This window comes from Carettochelys insculpta, chromosome 3, assembly GCF_033958435.1.
Source record: "Carettochelys insculpta isolate YL-2023 chromosome 3, ASM3395843v1, whole genome shotgun sequence".
Taxonomy (NCBI): Eukaryota; Metazoa; Chordata; order Testudines; family Carettochelyidae; genus Carettochelys; species Carettochelys insculpta.
The window spans coordinates 154,809,990-154,836,246 of record NC_134139.1 but is presented as its reverse complement, the minus strand read 5'-3'; the positions used below and the strand labels follow the sequence as shown (position 1 = coordinate 154,836,246).

The window sequence follows — 26,257 nt, the reverse complement described above, 5'->3', positions numbered from 1 at the left end:
TAAAATGCTACATGACTGCTGTTTTGTTATGTTAGAATACAGACTAACACGGCTACCTCTCTGTTATTATTCCTGGACAGAGCATCTTTATAGAGTGGATGCCTATTTTGTCACCTGTGGCTGCTTTCAGTTTCCAGGATATAATATCTGAGAGTATCCCTAATTTCACCACCTTGTTACAAAAAATTTACAGTGATATTAATGTTACTAGATTTCAAACAATATATTACCTGTCATGTTTTAATTAAATATCCCCACCCCAGTCTGTGAGGTGTAGTGAGGTGTCAGGCCTGGAAAGAGCTGCTAACAAAGAGTAGTTACTGACGTGTCAATAGGTTTCTGTCACAACAATACAAAATCAGTCTCAATCATAACAAACATTAGCGTTTGTCCTTAATTTATTTTATTTCCCCTTTTTTACTTGAATTTTGCAGAACTTCTTTCAAATAGTTAGTAACCTCCTAGATGAAGAGAACAAAGAGAAATGGGAAGATGCACAGCAGGTAAGATTTTCATGAACTGCTATTTAGCTTCAAAAATTATCAAAGTGGAATTTTGATGTTCGTCTCTAACTACGTTCGGTAGTACTTCCAGATCCTGCCCTATTTATTTATATATTTAGTTGGTTATTATTGTTGCAGTTTTATTTTTCTTTTCATCAAGTAGTCATTAGATTAGTCAAATTTATTGAATGAGAACATGCTAAATTACAGTTAAAATAAAATAATATTTTATGAGACAGAAACAAAGCTGCTGAAACTAATAAATCCTGTGCTGAAGCATTTTAAAGTTCTTATTTTCAGCTCATCACATCAAATAATCATGAATAATGTATTCATATTTAATTAATTGAGCTGCATATTTCACTTCGTGTAAACAGCAGAAAGTTCTAGGGAAGGAATTCTCTTTCCCATGCTAAGCAATCTCATTTTGTGTTCTTTCTAAAGACAACTGAGTTAAGATTTGCAAACAAAGAAAATGTTCACACTTTTTTCCGGCCAGCTGCCACAAGGTTATCTGCCTTGAGTGCCACTGGCTGCATTTGTAAACTAGTTTAGATCGCTGAGGGTATGTCTGCAGAGCAAAGTCATTTTGAAATAACAGCTGTTATTTCAAAATAACTTTACTGACATGTATACAATGCAACTGCTGTTTCAAAATAATTTTGAAATAGCAATTGGCTTATTTCAAAATAGGTAAAACTCACTGCACAAAGACGAGTGCCTATTTTAAACTAACATTTCAAATTAGGGGCTGGGAAGACACAGAATAGAGCCTATTTTGAAATAATGGCTCTATTTCAAAATAGGTTTTATTGTGTATTGACGAAGTATTAAGAAATACATGAAGTCTATTTCAAATTGGATTTTGTGTGTGGCAACCTTATTTCAAAATAAGTTATTTGGACGATCTCTCTGTAATAGCTTATTTTGAAATAAGGCTGCTGTGTAGACAATCCGGGCATGTCTACACAGCATTCCCCTTTCAGGGGAAGGAAGCAAATGAGAGAGAGTGAAAATTTAAATGAAGCACAGATTTACATATCTCACATGTCATTTGCATATTCTCACTTGATTGCAATTCTGGAACAGACTTTTCCAGTTGCTAAAACAACTGTGTAGATGGGGGTTCATTTGGGGAAAAAAAATGTTTTCAAAAGAACCCTTCTTCTTCATTTGTTTCAGGAAGAAGGGGTCTTTCAAAAACAGCTGTTTTTCTTTCTGAAGGAATGCCATATCCACAGCTGTTTTTGCTTCTAGAAAATTCTCTCCTGGAATCACGTTCGCATGAGACTATGCAAATGAGGCATGAGATATGTAAATCCATGCTTCGTTTGAATTTTCGCTCTCGCTCATTTGCCTTCCTTCTCCGAAAGGGAAGTGCTGTGTAGACATGGCCACCCTGAGTTTGTGCTCTGCATTTTTCTTTGCAGTAGAAAGAAAGCCTATGTCACTGTCAATAAATTGCTGACTTTCTATCAGAATACAGGTGCAGCATCTCAACATCCTATTTCTAAATTAACTGCCAATGTTAGAAATCATTCATTGTGCATTATATGGAAAACAAATATATAGCACCTACTTTCTTTTAAGAGAGGATGTAAAAAGCTGCAAAGAGGGTGTCATCTGTGGTCTGCAACAATACATTTTTATTAGGGCAGCAAAACTCAGCAATTATGCTACATAGTCTTCATTGCCATCTACTGACACTTTATGTATTAACTTCATATTTCACATCTACATAGACATAGAGTATCACAATAACACTTATGTCTTAACTGTTTCTCCTGCAGTTATTTGCTGTGAAATTCTAATAGGGTGAATAATGGCAACAGAACCTTTTGACTGAATTGCAGCCTTGGTACTAAGTGCAGGGGAATATATTGCTTGTTTGGTGCATAGATGATAGTGACATTAAAATAAGTTACCTCACAAGAAGTCCTTAGAAAAATAAATTTTAAATCTGCATAACTCAAGGCAGCATTGGTGCCCTGCCAGGCTCTTGAACACAAAAATCTATTAGTATAAAAAGAAAATAGGTTGTTGCTGTCCAAATCTTCTGTGGACGGCCCTGCATAAACTACAGAACGCAGCATGCAGATGCCCACCTTGATGATGCTCTGGAGCTAGACACATCGAATGACAAGAAGAAGCAATATTGAATGTTGGGACTTGTACTCTCCAAAAGCAATCCACACATATTAAAAAAGAGAGCGGTTGTATTTGCAAATGCAGAACATTATATAGTGAATATAATTTACATTTTGTATTTTGACCATACTTTATATATGAATTAAAAATTGTACTGTTTGAAGCGGAATATCAATTTTATATATAACTATGCATTTTACAGGAAATTGTTCCTTGTATATGACAGACAGGAATCCCCAAAATATTTTACTGGTCTATACATTGTATATGATATCAGTTTATCCACTCAATTTGTTAACAAAAAGTATTGTTTTCTAATCTCTTGATATTATCACATAATAAATATACATTTTTTGTCCTATTGCTGTCTCAGGACTATGAAAATAAATTACACTTTCATGCAAATGGATTAGCCCTTTCTCATTTGGCACTCATATGTGGGTGCCATTCTGCTGTTGCGGAGATCAGTACTTTTATCTCTGCATCAACCGTAACATAACACTGTTAAAAATGAATAGGCAATGATTCAAGAATACATTTTATGTATGAAAGCACTGTATGAAAGCAGAAAAGATGATATATTGCAAAGAAACTTGGGCCAAATTTAGCCCTTATATACGTATACAACTTCTATCAATATCATTGGAGGTTGTCTGCAAAGATTTGAAGGCAAAATATGTTTGAATTTTGTTTGTGGAATATGACCCTGAAAAACAGTAACTATTACTAGGGGCCGTGGAAAGCAAAGAATTTCAATCCTGTTATAAGTACATTAATTTACGGGAAAACATCCCACTGTACTTTGGCAAAACTGATTTTGAATGATAATATGAGAGATCTTGTCTGCTCACCCAGGGGTAAATGATAGATTGAAGACTAAAACATGCTGTTTTGCTGTAACTTAAAATGTTAGACATTAAAACATGATGAGCACAATTTATCTTTTGAATGTCCCACCTCTTTTTATTATACTTGGTTAGTATTTTATGAGCTTTACAGAGTTTGTGAAGGTCTTGCAGTTATTGTGTGTCTGACCTTCATTTATTAGATATATCCAGGATCAGTGGAGCTAATGCAGGTGATTGAAGATTTTATACACATTGTTGGAATGGGGATGATGGACTTTCAGAATTCATATCTAATGACTGGAAATGTAGGTAAGAAATAGGAATTTCTTTTATCAAATATTTGAAAATCAAAAAATGCAAGTATTTACTTTATACCCCCTGTGTATATGCTTAGGGTCCTCTTCAAAATTTGTATTTTGGTCTTTGGTCATCTATTGTCTAGTCCATTACTCTGTTTAAAAATTGAATGCTTGAGTAGTGCTGCTTCTTCTACTTTATCATCTTTCAGAACCTATAAACAGCTTAAGATCCTTAAAAAAATTCACTAAAGTAATCCATGTTATGTTGTGTGCAAACTTGAAGTATGCCAGTATACACAATACTTCAAACAGCAATTTGAGATATTTAAATAATAGTAACACTACTAATAAAATTTAAATAATAATAATAAAATATAAATAATCTCCAATTGCTATTTGAATTGTGTATACTGGCAGGCTTCTACTGTGTGTGTAAGTTTGTGTAATGAATTATTTAATTCACTGGAGAAACATTGGTTTTGTTGACAATAATTCTATTATTGTTATTCACCTATAAACCTTATTGTGCATGCTGTAGTATGATAATAATCAGCCTCAGCAAATACTATTAATAAAATCTAAACTTTGGTTGTTTAAAAGTTTGATCACTTAGATTTTCACTTTTTTCTGTATCTCTGTGTGTGTTCAAAATTTTGTTTTGATTCACTTTTAAAACACCTTGTTAGAGTAGCTGTGCAGCATTCTTAATGCTAGTAAAGACCAAGGTAATATGATAAAATAACAAATAGAACGAATGAAAGATGTCATCAATCTGAACTCACTCCATTAGGGTCTGTAATTATCTCTGAAGTATCAGTACATCCGGGTGATGGAGGACTAATGTATTTGAAATGACCCAGATTGTAAGGCAATTTTGAGTATTTTATCTTGTTTCCATAATTGAAGTGATTACTATCCAAGCTGCCTGGAGTGGCTCATGATTCATGGGTGCCAACCTCAGGGCAAACTGTTACAAATCAGGACACAAGCCTTAAACTGATTGTGAAATAATTAGATTCCACCAACCAAGCATCATGCACTACCATAGCCATAACATGAAGTCTTAGACAGTACATCTCAGCCATTCTGTTGACTCTACTTTGCCACCCAGGAATGTCTGCCTTTGTGGTATATGGTACCTTACAGCAATAATCACAATAATATTCATGCATCTGACGGAGCGGGTCTTTGCCCATGAAAGTTTATACTCCAAAATATCTGTTAGTCTATAAGGTGCCAACTGGATTGTTGTTCTCAATAATATTCAGCTTATTCCCAGTCACTTACCTCAAGTCTCCCATCTAAGACAATGCTTGAGGCCAATCCTATAAAAACTAACTACAGGCTTATTAACTAGGAACAAAGAAATTAGAGAGCTGTTTACAAGGTTAAAACAAGTAAACATATGCACACAAGAATTACCATCTTAGGTTCCAAAAGTGATATTGGCTGCTGCAATGTGCAAGCACTCTATGTCCTTTGGGGCTCATCGAAGCTAAGCAGCTTGGGAATTCTTGCTTAAACTTTGAAATATGCCTTTGCCAATTCCAAGCAACATACTGATATAGTGGATTCGGGTCTGGGATCTGTATTGCCTTCATCCAGGCTTCAAACTGAGATGAACGTTTATATGCACATCCCCTTTTCTTGGGTGTGGAGAGAGCAATAAACAGTCTTTTGTCAACTGATGTGCCATGGTATTTCACCTAGTGCCTATAAGCTTCCTTCGGGTTGGGCGGGGGATGACATTTCCTGCGGTAAACTGGTATTTCACTGTTGTTAATGCTGCTTTCTTGACTGTGGGGGTATCATTACAAAGCAAGCACATAAATATTAACTTATAACATGTAAGAAAGGTTAATACAACACACAATCATTTTGGAAAGTCCAATAACTGAACGCATTCTTCTAAACTGAAAATTTATGTTGACCAGGGATTGGAGGAGGTTTTATTTCTGTATAGAAGCAGGTTTCTGTCTGGGTAAAATAAAACTTCCTCTGAAAGTGCATCTCTAATTGTCACCTCCCACCCAACACTAGAACCCTGCAGACGTATTTCCACTGATTCAGTGATCAACACCCACTGCAACACACCTTTCAAGATCCATCAGTCCTACACATATGTATCACACCATGACCCACACTACACGTCCAAATAGCAACTAGGTGGGTGAAACAATGCAATCCCTATGCTCTATAATGAATTTAAACAAGTATAATACAAACCACAAAATCACTCCATAACTTGTGGGTGAACACTTTCCACAAAGCCGTCACTTTACGTCTGACCTAGCAGTCGACCTTTTCAAAGGAGCCCCACACAGCAATTTGAAAAGATAAACCTGGGATTTTAAATTCATAACTTTGCTAGACACAAAAAATCATGGACTGAATAGAGACACTTGATTTATGGCTTTTTACAACAATCCATAACTCACTAACAACACACTCAGCTGATTCTCCCCTTCCCCTGCTTCCTTTCTTTCAGTGCCTGCAGGGGTGTTAATGAGCCGCTTCACCCTGAACGGTCCTTTGAAATATATTTTAACTATTTATGCAAAATAGACTCCTCCATCTTGTAATTAGTGGTGATTTTCTGAGGCCATTACTACACTACAAAATTATGTTGACTAGCATACAGTCACCACAGTTATTAAATAGCTTGCGAGTGCATACACTTGGCTCCTTGTGTCCGTGATCTGCATCCTCACTAGGAGTGCTTGTATCAATTGTATTGTCAGTGCAGGGCATTGTGGGACAGCTCCCAAAAAACAGTAACTGTTGAGATAAGCAAAGCAAGTTATGGTGTTAATTCAACCTACACTTTCTCTATGCTGCTTGGGAAAGTGATATTTCTGAAAAAGCAAAATGAGCCACTCACAGCAAGAGAAGCCAAATGTAAGCAAAAGCATGTCCACAGCCAAGTCAACACAAAGGAACTTACATCCGTAGACCCATATAGTGCAGACTTGGTCTGAATAGGTTTCCTGAATCTGAAGAAGAGTTCTGTGTATGTTTGAAAGCTTGTCTCTCTTACTAACAGAAGATCAGCCAATAAAATATATTAGTCACCCACCTTGTCTCATCACAATGTCAGTTTCTTTTTAAGTGAGGCAGCAAAACTGGTCAAAAGCATATGTATAACCAAATGTATAACCAAATGTATAACCAGCATAATTATGCTGGCATGCTGGCACAGATATTTGACTTATTATTTCAGTATTCCTAATATATAACCATTATAAATTACTACACTGATGAACAGCACTAATTGATAACACTTGTTGAATAATTTAGCCAGACAATAACATAGGGCTGATCTACAATAGAAGAACAATAGTATGTCTGGTGAAGATGCTCTATGCTGACATGAAAGCGCTGTCTCATCAGCGTACTGCTTCACCATGAGAGGTAGAAAATATGTTGGTATGAGAGCATGTCCTGCAGACATAGCACCAATGTCAACAGTGTTTCATTAATGTAACTTGTGTCGCTCCAAGTGGAGTGTGCCTTTTCACACCTTTGAGGTAAGGTGCATTGATTTAGCAGTAGCATAGACCTGCCCGTTTTTCTCATTAAACTATTTATTAAATATTTCTTTAAGTAACTTACCCAGCTGGAGAGTTGGGTAAACCTTAGAAATGCAAACAACTGAAGATGTTAGAAGACTGCTACGTCAAGTATCAGAAGGAACTCAGAATGTTTAAAATGTTAACTAATCTAATGTTTTATCACTTTTAATGACCACGATGGTGGCAGTGGTAGCATTTAATATTTGCAAATATTACAAATATAATATTTGAAATACAAATACAAATGAACACAAATACTACAAATTTGACACCCACATCCCCCAATCAGGAGTTATTGTTGTTATTCGGTTTTGCCTTAGCATCTAGCAGTCTCAGTCCTGGTGACGGAGTTCCATATGCTTGGCCATTTACATATATGTTACAAAAAAAAAAAAAGAAAAAAAAAAAAGAAAGACATTCTGCCATTGAGGGAGTTTTAAACCATGTTTATGGCAAAGCCAAAGACATTTTGATTAACATAACACAGGCCATGCCTTTTGAAATGTTTGACTGCAGCCCAATTTGTTTGTGCTCAAAGAGTGAATATAAAAATGGTATGAAGAGACCCTGTGTATATCACTTCTATATCATTCCCAGATCAAATGGGAAATAAAATTTTTCTTCTGACTCAAAAATCATGGACTGCAGTAGATACTCATATAACTGTATAAAGTTAGTGGTCTTTCTGTGATCATCCTCCTCCCTCTCACATGTAATTTTGTTAAACCCTTAAGACTAGAGTCTTACTTGTACTATGTGCCCAGACAAGCCAGTGGAAGGGATTAAGAAAAATAAGAAAAATGTATACAACTATGCGAACTAGCTGGACCTTGGGTCTTGGCACATTAAAGCAAATAGACACCCCACCTACATTCTGCCTTACTGGAGTCAGATGGAAAGGAGAGACAGGAAATGGGCACAGTTTGGCTTTACTACCTCTGCTCCCCGGACAAAGTAGTTGAACTGAAGTTGCAGGAGGAGGCACATATTGGCCATGTCTAAACGGGCACTTAGTACAGCTGTGCTGCCAGCAGTGCCATGCTAATGAGGTTTCAAGAAATTGCAAATGGTTACCCATTTGCAAACTCTCATAGCTAATGAGCATAGCCGCACGAAATTTCACTGTCAGCAGGGCTCATGCAGGCATCACAGAGACCATATGGACATGCCTCTTCTGGCTAAACCCCTCTCTGTCACCAGTCCCTTATGCCTGAAAAAATTCAGGGATAAGGGACTGGCAACAGAAGGGGGCTTAGCCAGCAGAGGCACATCTACAAGGCCTCTGTACTGCTGACAGTGAAATCTCGCCTGGCTATGCTAATTAGCTGCGTGAGTTTGCAAATGGGCAACCATTTTTAATTTCTAGAAACCTCATTAACATAGTGCTGCCAGCAGCAGTGTGGTGCTAAGCGCCCATTTAGAAGTGGCCATTGATTGCTTTTATAGTCTGTCTGTTAATGACTATGACTGCAGGAACAAGAAGAGGAGAATGTCTGAATCATGTCTTCCAGGGGAGCTACTGTTTGGGTCAGTTTTGCACATTAGCTCTTGTTCAGGGCTGTTCCTAAACTCAAGGGCCGTTTCTACATAGGCAGCTTTCTTTGAAAGTGGCATGGTAATATGCAGCCTGATATATGATAATAAGGTGTGGATGCAAATTCCCCGCATCTCATTAACATAACGTCATGTGATTTGGAGTCCGGAAGACCATTCTTCCGGATTCCAAAATGCCATGTAGAAGTGCGGCCCTGGGGGAGCTTCTGGAAGGAAGTCCTTCTTCTGGAGGCCCCTTCCTCCTGAAAATTTTTGGGAAGAAGGGGCCTCTGGAAGAAGGACTTCCTTCTGGAAGACCCCTGGGGCCCATGCTTCTACACGGCATTTTGCATTCCGGAAGAAGGGTCTTCCGGACTCCAAATCACGTGACCATATGTTAATGAGGTGCGGGGAATTTGCATCCATGCCTCATTAGCATATTTCAGGTTGCGTATTACCATGTCACTTTTGACGAAAGTGGCCTGTGTAAAAACGGCCAAGGTAATTAAGGTCTCTAGCTCCAGCTACTCTTCCTCCTATTTTGTTTCAGGAAGAAGGGTTATTTTGAAAAATGGGTTTATTTTTGAAGAAAACCCATCTACATGGCTGTTTTTACTTCCAGAAAAGTCTCTTCCAGAAGTGAGATCACACAAGAATATGCAGATGAGGTGTGAAATATGTAAATCCATGCCTTATTTACATTTTTGATCTCTCTCATTTGTATTCCCCTTTCAAAAGGGGATTGTCATGTAGACACAGCAGAAGAAGGGTACTTTCAAAAGTGGTGTTTCCTTCTCAATGAACCCCATTTGCATGGCTGTTTTGGCTTTCAAAATCAACTGTTCCAGAATGGAGATCCTGCATGAACATGCAAACAAGGCATGAGAAATTTAAAACTGTAACTTATTTGCATTTCCAATCAGCTGCATTTGCATGCTCGTTCTGAAAGGGAAGGGGAGTGTAGCCACAGTCTGGAGTTTAGCTACAGTAGTATGAGTAGCAGGAGGGCCTGCCTCCCCCTAGTATGTACCTAACAGCTTGGACAAGTGCTTGGGGCAGCTAGTCCTTTCTACCATTTACATCACCTCAGCTACATTCTATTAGTCATATGCTATCTTGATTAGGTATGTCTCCTCAAGCTGGTATTTACACCTCCAACTCAAAATGCAAATATAACCCAAGAATCAAGCTGAGTTTTGTTTTTTTTTTTGCACCAGTAATAAAGGTTAGTCACACCAAGTTCTGCTCTTGATTAAGCTGTGCAATTCCATTGTCCCCAAATTATACCCTCAGTGCAACACAGTTGCCCTCATTGGAATTTATGAAATGTGATTGATTGACTGTGTAATTGGAACGAATTTTGTTGCTATTTCTTGAGAAGGAAAACATCTAGCTCATGCTCTCTTAGCTGCATAGATTGTGTAGTGCTAACAAGCGTGAAAAGTAGTACAGTTATTTTGGTGACTAAAGTAAGTAAATATATTGAATATAGGACAGAGCTGTACAAAAATAGGGGACATTTTTACACATAATTAACTGTGAAGAATAGTTCTATAGCTATTGTCATGTTCTGCTTTGCAAAACTGAATTTAATAATTTTCAGTCCACCTCAAACATCTCACGCATGCATTTAGAATCTTTGTCCACATAAACACGAGGAACAAATTCAGACTTATGATAACCTGCTTCTTTATCTAATGTGCTGTGGAATAGAAAGAGTCCAGCTCTGTCAAAAATTTCACCTCTGCCTCATAATGATTCTTGCTTTCCATTCACCAGTTTTAATTTGCATGACCACCTCTAGCTGAATAGAAGTGAACTGATAAGAGATAGCTTATTCTGGGCCTCCACACTTGTAATCAGATATGTCAGTCTCCTCAGATCCTCTGCAGATGGAATGCCATTTTCCTTACTAATCTTAAGGGATCTCCGTCTAATTCAGATTCAATGCTGATTCTGAACAACACATTAAAATGTAATATAAATCAAACTTTGTAGTATGCTCAGAACAGGTTCATTCAAGTTACAGTAAAGAGGAAGTACTGGAACAAACTGAAAAAAATAAAAGCAACAAGTAACCATAAGCAATAGTTTTCCATCAAGAATTTTGGAGTACAGGACTGGGGTGCAGCAAATGTGATACTTCTCTTTAGAAAGAGATCAACTGGATCTGGGAATTATGAAACAGTCAGAGGCTACGTCTACAGTATGAGATAATATCAATTTAAGTCATTTAGTCCACTTTTGCCGAGTACCTGTCTTCACTGTAAATTCCATTAGCTCGATTTATGGTGCACTAAAATTGACATAATCTCAATATCTGAATATGTTAGTAACCTGCGGGGGGTGTTGCGTTCAGTTCAAATTTAAAATTTAAAATTAACAGTATTGAGGAAGTGCCGTGTCTCTAAAGCGAATTCATTAGCCTCAAGACATGTCCCATATGTGCCCCACACTTCTCTGCTCTGGCCTTTTCCATCTCCACTGTTCTCAGGTGCTGAGGAATTAGGCAACAGGAAGACGATTTCTATTCAGCACCTGGAAGCCCATGGCTGTAGGGTCATGAGAGGCAGAAAAATCTGCTTTCTTTTTCTTTGCTCATAGCACAGCTATAGGGTCTGTGGTAGTGTGTATACCTCTGCTAGCTGTCTTATTTTTGTGCGCTGCCTTACACCAGCTGATGCCCTCTCCATACCATGTGCCAGCTAGGCTGTGGGTGGGGGTAGTGCTTGTATGATAGGACAAGAAACTTCTTTTCAACCATTTACATGCTGCGCTGTCCCCCAGATCCCCTCCCTTACTTCCACAAGAGGTGCCACACATTCTGGAACTTTCCCTTGCCCACATCATGTGGCAGCTAGTCTGTGGGTGGGGGTCATGCTCGGATGAGACACTTATTTTCAGCTATTTACATTTTGTCCTGACTTGCACATCTAGGCAGGTCTGCACCTTTCACCCAGTTCATGAGAGATGCGCCTCTTGGTGCCCCAGGCTGACTTTTGGGCCTTTGAGATAAAATTATTGATCTGAGGGTCTTCTTGTCCAGGATGTCTAAATCCAGATCCGAGCCTGCAAAGATCCAGTGCTTTTGCATTCTGTTTTGAAAACCTGTCATCTGGGAAAACAAAAATCCTTTTTCTAACCATTCCCAAGCACTTTACTCCCCCTCCCCTCAATTATAAAAAGCACATCTTTTATACAGGCAAGGCAGACCGTGCCTGGAAACAGGGACATTTGTCTACTACTGCAGAGGAATGAGGGAAATTAAATATAGGAAATGAAATCTAGGAAGATGTTGTCAGATACTCACAGCCACTTGTGGGGCATTTTTTTGCCACACCAGTGAAAACAGCCAGAATGCTATGGGGCTCATGGAACTGTGGGATAGGTTCCCACAATATACTGCTGCAGCAGTTGCTTTTGAGGAGCAAATATGCTGTGCTCCAAGTCTTAAATAAGGGTGGAGGTGAGAGGTGAGTGAAGTATTGAACTGGGAAAAAGGAGGGCTGCTTCTTGATGATGACTCACACCACGGAGATTGATTTTGCTATTAGAAAGCTGGTATAGTTATAGCCACACTACTAACAGGAGGAATAGGATTACGCCCAAAAGAAAGAGAAGTACCCCTGGGGTTTTTCTAACTCCCAGTAGTAATCTAAAACAGTCCACGGGTTGGTGGAATTCATTGGCTGTTATCTATCCCAATTTCTAAGAGCTGTTATCTATCCCCAAGAAGCATGAGTTTCAGGGGTGGGACTTAAGGGTTAATAGGAGGGTGTGACGTACAGACACAAACAACACTCTGTCCTGTAGAACATGGAGGTTCAGCAGATCACGCTTCTCAGCTGAGGCAGCTTGCTTTCAGAACTTCCCGGTCATGGGGTCAAAGCCCTTTCGGGGGTTCTGGGGCATCTTTGCCTCAGCCTTGCGCATGACCCTTACAGGCTCATGAAACTAAAAAATAAACACATCAACATATAGATAGACTTGCCACAGGACAGGATACAAACAGACAGAATACAAACAGAGTTAATGAGAGCACTTACTGAGAGCGTATACTTACATAGTTAAGCAGATACAGGAATAAGATGCACCATTGCATCACGATACTTCAGCTAGCTATACTACTAATACAAGTTTCCACAGTACCGATAGATATTCATGCCCTACTCTATCTAACTTGCGAGCAGGAGGGAGGAGTGGTGAAGGGTGATCACGCCTTGTTGCAGACAGCATCTGGTCTCTCCAGGATTCGGGAGTTCCTCCTCCTCCTTACGTTGTTGCCCCTCTTTATGGTCCTTCCATTTGCTGGCTCCACCCAAGGCCTGACACATCACATCCTGGTTGCTTCTGCTGCTCTTCTCCTGCAGCCCCTCTCAGCCCCCCTCCCCATTTTATACAACATTACATCCTATACTTATTTTTTCCTTTTAAGGTACGCAGCTGGTGCCTCTGGGCTGCTAGGTCAGAGGCCATGGGTCCTTCCTCTATAGGTTTTTCCTGTTTGTCATTTTAGACCGGCAGAATGTGGGTGCTGAAGTCACGTACTGCTGATAGTGCAGTCTGCAATCAACTCAGTGAGTTCCGGTGCTAACTGGTTTAGACTTGACCAATTCACTTGGTTCCTCAGTTCTTGCCCTGGGGTTAGTGTTTTAGCCTTTTTGTGCTGAGGCATATTTCCCTATAAAAATTTAAGAGGGTCTCTGGACCCTGCCTCCATCCCACGTACCTCACTGCATTGTTCAAGTGGCCATGCAAGTCACCCTAACATGCCCAAGCATGGCTGTACACTTAGGGGTCACCAGGTAATTTTGCACAGATTTAAGCTAAATGTGTGTAGCAACAATAAGTCAATTTTGTGGGGAGCACATGGGAAGGTGAAGATGCTCAAAATCAAATCGATAAAACCCAGCATTAATAAATCAATTAAAATAAAATTGATTTTAGCTTGTAGTGTACATGCAGCCAGAGTTATTTTAGAACCAAATAAATTGCTTCACTTGAATGGTAGGACAGAATGGGATTGTTCTAAAATGAACTGCTGAAATGGGGGATGAAAGAAAGCTGGCTGACCACATTTACTTGTTTGAAGTGATGCTGTACGAAGCTTGGTCTCAGAATGTTAGAGAGACAAGATGGGTGAAGTAATATTTTTTTTCTGAATGAAATAAGCTCTTTTTGCAACTTTCACAACAGCATTTGATCCAATAACAGATCCTACCTCACCCACTTTGTTCCTCTGAAATTTTCTTGAACTTTCAGTAGAATCCTTTACAGGGGACCATTAAGGATACCAAGCAGTGCTGGTGACAGGGGTGTCATTCACAATATAAATTGAGGAAGGCACAGAAAATAAACAGAATGATTGGATGGCAAATAATATGGAAAATGTTGTGATATCCTACAAATCAACAGTAGGTCATCAACTGGAATGCTGTGTATGACTTTAAAAAAAAAAAGAACCCACTGTAGCCCAACAGGAGGGAATTTGATCTGGGTATATTTCATTCTTAGAGAGACTGGAGCAACAGAAAAAAGACTGAAATATGGATAACTTTTTACTGTTGAGAGAATAATAAAAAGATATATGATGGATATATGAAAAATAATGAATGTCAAGAGAAGGAAAACCATCCTGATTTAACTTTACCCGTAACACACTCACCACAGAGTCCTTCAGTTAGACTGCAAGGCTGTGTCTACACAGGACCCCACTGTAGAAAGGCCAAACTTGAAAGCCAGGAATTGCATGAACTGAGGCCTGCTTAGCTGACAGCAGCTATGCAGACCCCAGCGCAGCAGCACCGTGGCTGACAAGATGCTGCTCCTGGCTCTGGACTCAGACATCATGGACACCATTGGCCACCTTGTCTGCATGGTCACCGCAGCTGCCCCCCTCCTTGTTGGGAGACAGAGTGGCACCCCCAGGGATGTGAACCCCCTAAGCCTTCACCCCACCCTCCGGCAGTCCAGTGCCTGTGGAACCACCCCAGCAACTCAGAATGGTGGGAGTGGCTGGTGCTGGGGCGATGGGACAATGCCACATGGCTGTGGAACTTCCGCATGAGCAGGGACACCTTCCAGGAGCTATGACACTGGATGGCCTCTGCTCTGAGGCACCAGGACACCATCATGTGGCCCCCACTCCCCCTTGAGAAGCAGTTGTGATTGCGATATGGAAACTGGCCACTCCGAACTCCTACCGCTCAGTGGGGCAACAGTTCGGGGTGGGCAAGGCCACCGTCAAAGCAGTCCTCATGGAGGTAAGCTGGGTCCGGGGCACACCTCCAGCATGGGGAGAGGGGCAGGGGACCCCTCGGGCCTAGGGCCCCCAGGGGCTGCTGGCCAGAAGGGGGCTCCGTGACCCCTGGGGCTGCTGGCTGGGAGTTAGGAAGTTTTTCATGATGCCCAACCTGAACCTCCCTTGCTGCAGTTTAAGTCCATTGCTCCTTCTCCTAGCCTCAGAGGCCAAGAAGGACAATTTTTCTCCCCCCTCCTTGTAACCCTCTTTTAGGTACATGAGAACCACTATCATGTGCCCTCTAACTCTTCCGTCTTCTAAACTAACAAACCCAGATCTTTCAGTCGTCCCTTATAGCTTGGACTTTATCCAGTTTCTCCATATCTTTCTTGAAATGTGGTGCCCAGAACTGGACACAGTACTCTAAATGAGGCCTAATCAGCGCTGAGTAGAGAAGGAGGATGACTTGTCATATCTTGCTCAAAATACACACCTGTTAATGCATCCCAGGATCATGTTTGCTTTTTGTAGCAACAGCATTACACTGTTGACTAATGTTTAGCTTCTTGTCCACTATGACCCCTAGAAGTCTTTCTGCAGTACTTCTTCCGAGACAGTTGCTTCCCATTCTATATGTACAAAGCTGATTGTTCCTTCCTTAGTGGAGTACTTTGCATTTGTCCTTATTAAACTTCATCTTATTTACCTTAGACCATTTCTCCAGTTGTCCAGGTAATTTTGAATTCTGACCCTATCTTCCAAAGTAATTGTAGCCCCTCCCAGCTTGGTATCATAAGCATACTTAATAAGTGTACTCTCTGTGCTAATATCTAAATAGTTGATTAAGATATTGAATAGTACTTGTCCCAGAACAGACCTCTGCCGAACCCCACTTATTATGCGCTTCCAGCATGACTGTGAACCATTAATAACTACTCTCTGAGAATGGTTATTCAGCTAGTTATTCGCCCACCTTATAATAGCCCCATCTAAGTTGTATTTGCCTTTTTTATTGGTAAGAAAATCATGCATGACCATAACAAATGCCTTAATAAAGTCCAGGTATACCACTTCCATCACTTCTTGCTTTTGGAAAGACCCCCCCGACTTTGAATGCCCCTTCTTCCGAAAACCAAATAGGAAGAAGGGGCTTTTGAAGCCAGAGGGGTCCTTTCGAAAGGCCCCCATCTACATCTGTGGTGTGCGTTCTGAAAATGGCAGTTTCGAATCGCACACTGCCACCGTTATGGTTGTGAGGCACTCCATATTCATGTAAATGCCTCATTAGCATCTTCTGAACTGCCTCTTTAACATGCCTCTTCCAAAAGGAGGGAGTAAGTGTAAACATGGCCCACACGTTTTATTTTGAAAGATGTCTAAAGAAGTCTTTCCTCCTGAAATGGGAGTGTAAGAGTGCTTTCAAAAGGAGCGTTGCATTCTTTCAATTTACTTTCAAAAGAACACTTTTGTGAGTACACACTCCAGGGGATTTTTCGAAAGAGCCCCCTTGTTTTGAAAAATCTTTTGAAAGAACTTGCTAGTGTAGACACAGCCTGCCAGTGTAGATTATCGATGACGTGGGCGTGACGTAGAAAGGATGACTAGAATAAATTGGAAATGACCAAAAACAAATCACATCCACAGGGCAATTGCCCTCAGGGTTTTACCCCGCGACCCTGATCGAATGTACACAGTGACCTGATCACAACAGGGTCTTCAGGGCGTGTGAGCGGTGCTGCAAGCGGCGTCTTTGCCCCGGAAGAATAACAGACAAGATAAGTAAGTTTCAAAACAAGACAAGGAATTTATTGAAGGAGAATGGAATTCTTTTAAAGGACTAGCACCTAAATTACCTAACCTTAACAGACTAACCTAATCCCTTATCTAACTAGATTTAGCACAGGATTTTTAGTTTTATAAGACACACAGCCTTGGAATTATATAATCGCTGCAACCAGCAGCAATACTGTCTAATCCCAACTAACTACTTCCTGTGATCCGTGGAGCAGACATATTACTCTCTTCGGAGTGTGATGAAAAAGGGAATATAATTAAATACAGAGCTACTATATGTTTAGATATAATTCTGGATCCTTCCCACTATGGGTTTCACCAGTCGCTCAACCCTAAGCCGAGTTACAAAGGGGAGCAGATTGTACTTATTTTAAATTTACCTATTTTTAGGCTTACTTTGTTTATTTATTTATTATTTATTGTTGGGTTGCCCTATTGGCCATACAGGGGAGAGCCCTGGGATTGCCTAATTAAAGGCAGAGCCCTATATACGGCACCGTTTATGCCGACTGCCCTACTTACAGGCCAGCCCTTTACTGCGGCACCTAAATGACCGTGAAGGGGTTTTACAAATATTACCAGGGTTGTCCCTTTTTAAGGGTTATCCCTAGCCGTTCTACCTTCCTGATTACAGGAGGGAGCTAATAGCTCTGTTTACAGAATACTATAAATTAATATTAAAATCCCAGGCTATTCTTCTGTTTGAGTGCCAAATTCTTAGGCTAGGCTATAAAGACTAGCCTCCTGTGCTTTACAGTATGAATCTAGTAGATTTGGGGTACAAAATCTAAGGTGCCAATAATAACTGGGGCAGTCCCAGTCCTAAGTTAAACATCTATTAAACCTTTAGACTCTCTATGTACAAAATAACAGTAAAATACTATAAACTTTAATACAGCTCACAGGAATAACAAACACAGTAAAAAGAATACAAAACCTATATCCATTCTAAGATATCCAACAACATGCGAACAGACAACAGAGACAATAAAATACACACATCCAATTAGATGTATCTAGCACTAAACCTAACAATCTTTTGATACCTCTCTCTCTCCTGATCTGTTAGCCGGGCGCCGGGCCCACTGATCTCTTCACAGGAACTGAGCTGAGAAGAAACAGCCCTCACAGGCGCGCATTTACGGCAGCCGCGGCAGGCCAGACAGAAAGAGAGGGAAAAAAGAGCAGGAGGGAAAAAGCCGACTGGTGACACAAAAAACCCTCCTGAGAGTGACGGCCTTTATTTTCCACCACCGGCTCAAGGCGGTGGTCAGTGGCGGAAAGGGCAGGACCGCTGCTGCGGTTTCCCTGTGCAGGGCCCCCGCCGTAAGGCGTTAGCTCCTGCCAGGTAAACCCTCTGGATTAAACGCCGGAGCCTTTTGTTGGTAAATGGTGGACTGGAGCTCTTCTCGCTGGTCCTCTTCGTGTCTTCGGTGGCCCACGTCGGCTAGTGTGCGTCGACTGACACGCAGGTCTTCTTCGGGCTCTTCCGCCTCTTCAGTGATTTCAGCTCTGTTCAATGTCCAGCTCTTAACACAGTCCAAGGTCGTCTTCTTTGTCTTTGGTCCCACGCCGTCGACGATTTCTGGCCGACTGACTGACTTTAATGTTGTTGGTCCAATGATGGAAAATGGACTGGCTAGCGCCGGGGTGCGCTCTTAAATTTATAGTGCTGGGGCAGACCTGGTTGAACACCACAAGCTGCCAGGTCCGCGCCTCCGTTGCCCCGGCACCAGGACGCACTTTCTAATGTTTATTCATAAGGTATCCAAAACTAACCTATCATAGTACAGTATTTCAAATCCTAGCTTATTAATATTAATGAACCTAATAAATATTCATAATAACTGTCCCTAACCAATGGTCATTCCTATACACCTATATAGACTTAACTTATACATTAAATTAAACACATTTTTGAGGTAAATTCTTTTTTTGTTTTTATTTGATTTTGATGCGGTTTGATGGGGAAGAATGTCATTACTGCTGGGAAAGCAGAATTTTTATTTTAGGTGCTTAATTTCTGAGGCTATTCAGTAAGGATGCAGGACAGCCACACAGACACCACAGCCCATGGCCAGGGACACATTAATTAATCCTCAGATGAGGATTTTTCAACATAGATAAGCCTCTTTATCTGAAGCATCTGGTACTGGCCTTCATCAGAGAGTGACAGCTACTAAAAACAAACACTAGTCTGATCGGATATTACAGATCCCACGGTCCAGCTCATTGATTTGAGATTTCATATAGAACTGCATCTTTCAAAAGTTTTCTCCCTTATTTAAGGAGGGAAAGTCTGATCTTGTCTCTCTGAAAATCTATAGGGAGCCATAAGTTAGAAGATTCTTTTGAAACCATTGCTATACTTATAACCTCTTTCTTTCTCCTCTGAGATGTTAACTTTAGATATTTTCATCTATATGCTTTTCATGTTCCTTAAATCATGTGTGCCTCTCCTTTATATTAACGAGTTTCTGGTTGATTGAAAGACCCTTGTATCTCCTTTTCTCAAATATTATTGATCACATTCAGCAAAGGGTTGCTTGGTCTTCTATCTGTTGTTCCAAACGAGTTTGGGCATTTTCTAAGAGTGATTCCGTGTCTTATCTTATAGTTCATATCTGATCTCACAGTATGGTTTTTATTTCCAGCTGATGGTTTCCTTGCAATCACTTTTCATTAACTGTGCTGGAAAAGCTGATCTGATCTTCGTATGCTAAGGTTCCATTCTTGTCTATTTCTTTTTAACTGATTCCCGTAGGCCAACTGCCTTCTGTTGTCTCTTCTTTTACTTTAGTTTCTACCAGCATTTGTAGCTATGTTTCCCATCTCTGTTTAAGGGAAATCAGTGCAAGGATTTTTTTCACCATTGAAATCAAATACATCTTTTCCTGGATTTTGCTACTTTCAGATGCAAACACTACCAAGAAAAAATGAGCTTTATGACTATATCCTCACCCACAACTATTTCAGATTTGAGGACAATTTTTATACCTTCAAATCAGTGGCACTGCTATGGGCACCCACATGGCCCCACAGTATGTCAATGTTTTTATGGCTGACCTGGAACAACACTTCCTCATTTCTCGTCCCTTAGTGCCCCTCCTCTATTTGCACTACATTGATGACACCTTCATCATCTGGACCCATGGGAAGGAGCCTCTTGAAGAGTTCCACTGTGATTTCAACAGTTTCCACCCCACCATCAACCTTAGCCTGGATCAGTCCACAAAAGAGATCCACTTCCTGGACACTACTGTGCAGATAAGCGATGGTCACATAAATACCACCCTATACCAAAAACCCACGGACTGCTATGCTTATCTACATGCCTCAGGTTTCCATACGGAGTACAGTACATGATCCATTGTGTACAGCCAAGCACTAAGGTACAACTGTATTTGCTCCGATCCATCAGACAGAGACAAACATCTACAAGACCTTTACCAAGCTTTCCTCAAACTACAGTACCTCACAATGATATCAAGAGAACACCACTGGCCATCATATGCAGCCCCACAGCTAAAGCCTCTCCAGTGCATCATCAGGGATCTGCAACCCATCCTGGGCAATGATCCTTCATTCTCACAGACCTTGTGAGGCAGGCCTGTCCTTGCCTACAGACAGCCTGCCAACCTTAAATTCTCACCATCAACTATAGACCACAACACAGTAACTTTAAACCTGGAACCAAGCCCTGCAACAAGCCTCGCAGCCAGCTCTGCTCACATATCTATACCAGCAATGTCATCGCAGGACCTAATACCAACCACACCACTAGGGGCTCCTTTACCTGCACATCTACTAATATAATATATCAGAGGGGTAGCCATGTTAGTCTGGATCTGCAAAAGCAACGAGGTGTCCTGTGGCACCTTATAGACGAATAGAAATGTATGAGCATAAGCTTTTGTGGGCAAAGACCCACTTTGTCAGTTTTGTAATATAATGTATTCCATCATTTGCCAGCAATGCCCCACTGCAATTTACATTGTCCAAACTGGACGGTCTCTACATAAAAGAATAAATGGAAATAAATCAGACATCAGGAACAGCAACACTCAGAAACCTGTAGGAGAACACTTCAATCTCCCTGGACACTCAGTAACAGATTTAAAAGTAGCAGTTCTACAACAAAAAAATTTCAAAAATAAAATGGACAGAGAAATCTCTGAGCCACAATTCATTTGCCAATTTGACTCCATCAGCCAAGGATTAAACAGAGACTGGGAGTGGCTGGCTCCTTCCTGAAGCAGTCTCTCTGCTTTAGACATTCACACCTCCACATTAGCAACTGACAATGGGCCACATCCCCCTGATGATCTGACTTGTATTTTCTCCTGTCTTGATACAAACTACTGATAATGGGCCATTTCCACCCTGACTGAATAGACCTTGTCAGCTCTGGCCTTCCATTTTACTGGGACCGCACTCTTTAAATACTCCTCTGGAACCGCCCCCCCCCCACCCCAACACACACTCATGCATCTGATGAAGCGGGTCTTTCCCCACAAAAGCTTATGCTCCAAAATATCTGTTCGTCTGTAAGGTGCCATGGGACTTCTTGTTGTTCTCAAGGATACAGATTAACAGGCCTACCTCTCTGATACTTGTTACCAAGAAAAAAAGTTATTTTACTTACAAACAAATCACATTTGCTCTGGAATCCATTAAGGTATAATAAACAAAAATCCACACATGCTTCTTTCAGACAGTCACTTTTCAGATTAGGTCCATAGTTGTCAGTTAAGATCTGCATAATTAACAGGGAAATTACTTCAGTCTATAAGGGAAGGAAGAGAAAGGCATTGCTGTGAGTTTTAAAAGTTATGGGGCACTCACAATATGGCATGTTGCAAGCAACACTAAAGATTGGTAAGAATCTATAAAGAATGGCGAGTGAATGGTTAGGTGATTGTTATTTCAGCTTCTGACAAGTCAGGTTTAGTCTTCTTTACTAGGATAAAACATTGAGGGAAGAGAAATGGTTACACAGAGAATTGGGATAATGCTTAACTGTATTTATTTACAATATTCACATAGCTCCTCTTAATGCTTTGAACTATTTCTCTTTAGCAAAACTGAAAAATTACGAGAAAAATGTACCCAGTATTTTTGCTGTCCAACAGCTGCACAGATCTTAGATAAATCCTAGGAGGTCTGCCATTGACTTTAGTGGTGTCAGAATTTCATCAAAGGTTTGAATTTCAGCCAGATCTCTCATATGTAATCTGTTGCCTCATGCTGTGATATGTCTGACTCTTCACTTGTGCTGCACAAGAAGAGTGTGGAAGCACATGTAGCTGTAACCCTCCTTCATCTTCTGATCCTGTAGCTAGCTAAGGGCAATACTGGACCATGGCACAATTTAGTTTCCTTTAAGCGCTATTCTAACTTATACCAGCTTGTGACAGTGTGTAAGGCTATGATGCTGGTGAAGATCATTGCAGTGTGAGCCAGTATGACCCCTCTAGCCTCCAGAGTTCCCTTGTCTTTCCTACCACTACATCCTCCTTATCCTGGTGGTGTGGAAAGGCTGCCATAGAGCAGGTTATGCTGTACATCAGCTGAGCATTCCTCTGTGCTATTAGAATCCTAAACACCCCATTTAGAACAGATACTAGGCTGCATTACATCATCCCAAAAGGCACTTCTCCATCCAACCAGTTCTAGATTTATCTCTTCTCTTCCCTCCCTCACCTGCTCCATGCCCATATCTGTGTAAGATTTGACGTCTTGTATCGCTTGAAAATCTGGTAACTTCATGGTCTTCTGGAATTGCCTGTGCTGGGCTCTTCAGTTTCACATAGGTCAGTTAGTTCAGACTCATTCCCAGCTACGATGTTTCCTTACCTAACATCATTTTGTAGAATACCTAATAAATAACAGTCAGAATGAGTGATTCCACTCCTGAGGAGGGGTTAGCTGGCCTGTTGGCGCTGAACAGCCACAGGTGAGGGGTTGACCCTTAGCCGTGAAGCAAAGTTGGTCCGTGGAGATTTGCACTACAGATGTCACTTGTTACAAGGTTTGTTTCTAAATAACTACGTTATCAATACTATATATCTGCTAATATGTCCTGGTGACTATCATATCTAAGCAGCTGATGCTACAGAAAAACAAGAATAGCTCCACAGAGTTTCTAATAAAAAGAGAGAGCAAGTTCTGACCATCAATCTCACTATTAATTCCAGTTCTTCTGGGCAACTTTTCTTTCTGTGGAGTGCTTGTTTATCCTAATGGTGTCTGACAAGTCTATCTGTTACACTGATGTGAGATTTAGTGCTGTGCCTCTTAATATCAGCACTTCAGGGTTGTTCAGTCGCATGTCATAAATAATGTGCAGATCTATAAATGCACTAAAAGCTGAGCTGCTGTGAGGGATCATTTTTGTATTTTGTTCTATTTTTGGCAACTGGAAAAATAAAGTTATAAAAGAAGTGGGATGTTCATTTCTTCCTTTGTATATAAATTAATGGCCTGAAACTTTCAGTCAGGAAAAGAACTTGTAGTTTTACTAGCACACGTTCTCTTACCTTTAGCTTGAAATTAAATTATTGACATATCCCTAAACTGAGATGCACCCAAATAAAAGAACAAAAGCCCTCTAATGGACCTTTGGAGTTAGCAGGAATTCAACAGGTATAACTTCAACACTCTCCCTCCAAAGAGAGAAACATTTGATCTGCCAGAAATAGGAGTGTAATTACTGTAGAACTACTGGAAATAGCAACAAGTCACTAATTACATAAAATACTGGACCATTACTGAGAAGGTCGGTGGTTGTCTTATGCCCACCATAAAATGGTCATGTAAGAAAGGAGTCAAGACTGGATAAATACTGATCATAATTTTCACAAAATCAGGTGAATCAATTTTTGTAGCAAAAAAAGCAATTTACTTGAGCTTATGGTTCCAGATAAAAGCAAAAATCAGTTGATGATCTGCTTTTCTTTGACATGGGGGTTATTTAAATATCTTCAGTGGAAAGACTATATTTAAGAAACCTTAAAGAGGTAGACATGTTAATCTGTATCTGGAAAAACAATGAGGAGTCCTGTGGCAGGAGTCAAGATTCAAGTGATGAAGTAGGTTTTATCCATGGAAGCTCATACCCAAATTAATCTAACAAAACCAACCAGCAGTCATGTAGCACTTTAAAGACTAATAACATGTCTACCTCTTTGTTACTATCCAAATAAATCTGTTAATCTTTCAGGTGCCACAGTACTTCTCATTATATTTAACAACTGTACTCACAATAACTTTTGTGGAATTAGCAGTGAAACCTGAGAAGTTTACCTGTGCAAAAAATTAGAATATAAGCAATATACATGGTTCTAAGTTTGCATTTTTTAAGTTTTGATCAGCAGTAAGACAGTGTAGGAAGACATTTTAAATATCGGTGAAGATGGTTTAGTTTACCCATACAATGAACAGTAGAAAAAAAAAGCAACATATTTTATGTTCCAGAAGAGGAGGAAAATGTTTGAATCGTAGATTGTGCTTTAGATGCTTAGTGCATTAAAACAAATCTTCATTACTACTTCATTCCCTGTTAGGAAACCAGTGCAAATGGTTTTGGCTTCATTGTTCTTTGACAACTTCTTTTCTCTTTGCTGTTTTGCATTGATATCTAGCATCTAATCTCAGTCCAAAGGGCTATATTAGGCAATATACTTGTTTTGACTCCAATCCCATTACTAGTCTTTAGACCAATAAACAAAATGCCCATTGACCTCCGTCAGTGGAGTGTTGGTTTAAATTGGTGAGGTTAGTGTGGGGAAGTGGGCTAATGTTGGTGGCCTGTGATACATAGGAGGTCATGCGAGATGATCCTGTGGTCTTTCTGGCCTTAAACTATGTGATGCTATATTATAATGGATTTTGCATTGGGCTCATAATGAACAGATTTTTTTTTTTAAATTTCTGTAATTCCAACAGGTCACCAGAATAATTAATCTAGGTTTTATAGAATGGGGAGCAGTAGGCTCAAAGAATTACTTGATCCCCTAAGTCAAAACATTGTACTATATCCTGTCACAGACTAGTCTACCCCCACGAACTTGAGTCCTACTGGCATATGTTACAATAGCAGTGAAGACAGAGCTGTTCAAGCTTCAGAGTGTGCTAGCTAGCCAAATATCTACCCAGGATCCATGCTGGGCTTGTAGTACTCATGCTCATGGACTTTCTTTTCCAACCAAATCAGCCAGAGCATCCATCAGGACCTATCCAAAAGAAATGCCCCCCTAATGGCTGCTTCACTGTTTGACCTTTAGATCCATTCAGTTGCAATAGATTTCAATCATTAACCTGGTGAATGTCTCTCATCTGTGAAAGAGGCTTATTGAAAATTAATTTCAGCGTAACTGGCTCCCTCTGCTAGTCCAACGTGAAATCTTTAGACCTCAGCACATAAATTATAGTCTGGATACAAATTATATTGTGCAATTAATACAAATACTTGTGATCATGTATAATCACACATCACATTTCCTGAAGTTCCGTAGGGTTCCAATGCAACAACAATGCTGTGTACATTGGAAAAAAAAATCCTCGACCACTACCTCTAGTCTCAGATCCTTGGCAATTTTCTCCAAATTGTCTACTGTTCTCTGTTTTCACTGTTTTCTATAGGATTCAGAAGAAATGTTGCTTGTTTTTACTAAGCACTGCAAGCTGTTGAAAGTTTGTTATTTTTGGTATAACAAACTGAAATGGTTTCTTGTGTTAAATATTATTACATTGTTGCTGAAGTCACTAGGGTGACTACAGGTGAAGCTAGCTAAGAATTTGACCCAAGATCAACTTCAAGCCTCACTTCCTTAGGGAATAGGGACATTGAAATTAATATTGTACATTGACTTCAGTTTATTTTATATAGAGCTATTATCTAAAAAGTTAGATAAAGCTGTGAATCAGACCAGTAATTTAGTTATACATTACTATGACAGAGAAGATACACCTGAACATTTTTATGTCAAATTTGCAACTAGTGGCTGTTTATTGAATGAAAAACATTGTAGTAAACTTATTTCCATAGGTAGCAGCAAACAATACATATTTTAAACATGCCAAGCCATATCCTCAGCTAGCGTAATCCATTGTAGTTAAACTGAAATCAGGGATGCTAAATGTGGCGTACCATCTGTTAAAGCTGTTACTTTCACAGCATAGTCTGCTTTAAATAAATAAAATCCGTCTAAAATGACCCACTGCTGTTAAAAGAAGAGTACTTTTAGTGCATTATCTCTTCTGTGATGACTGTGGATTTTAATCTCAAATGACTGCATGGCTTTTGTTTCTGTCTTTC

At 40.0% G+C, this 26,257-nt stretch overlaps 1 protein-coding gene across 1 annotated transcript in view; it reads left to right on the top strand.

The window, feature by feature from the left end:
• The window catches only part of ADGRB3 (adhesion G protein-coupled receptor B3), a 704,839-nt gene that overhangs the window by 366,845 nt on the left and 311,737 nt on the right, over nt 1-26,257 (top strand). The window contains exons 10-11 of the mRNA XM_074988878.1: nt 435-503; nt 3,700-3,808. Coding sequence (XP_074844979.1) covers nt 435-503; nt 3,700-3,808 — 178 coding nt within the window. The remainder of the gene's footprint in view (nt 1-434; nt 504-3,699; nt 3,809-26,257) is intronic.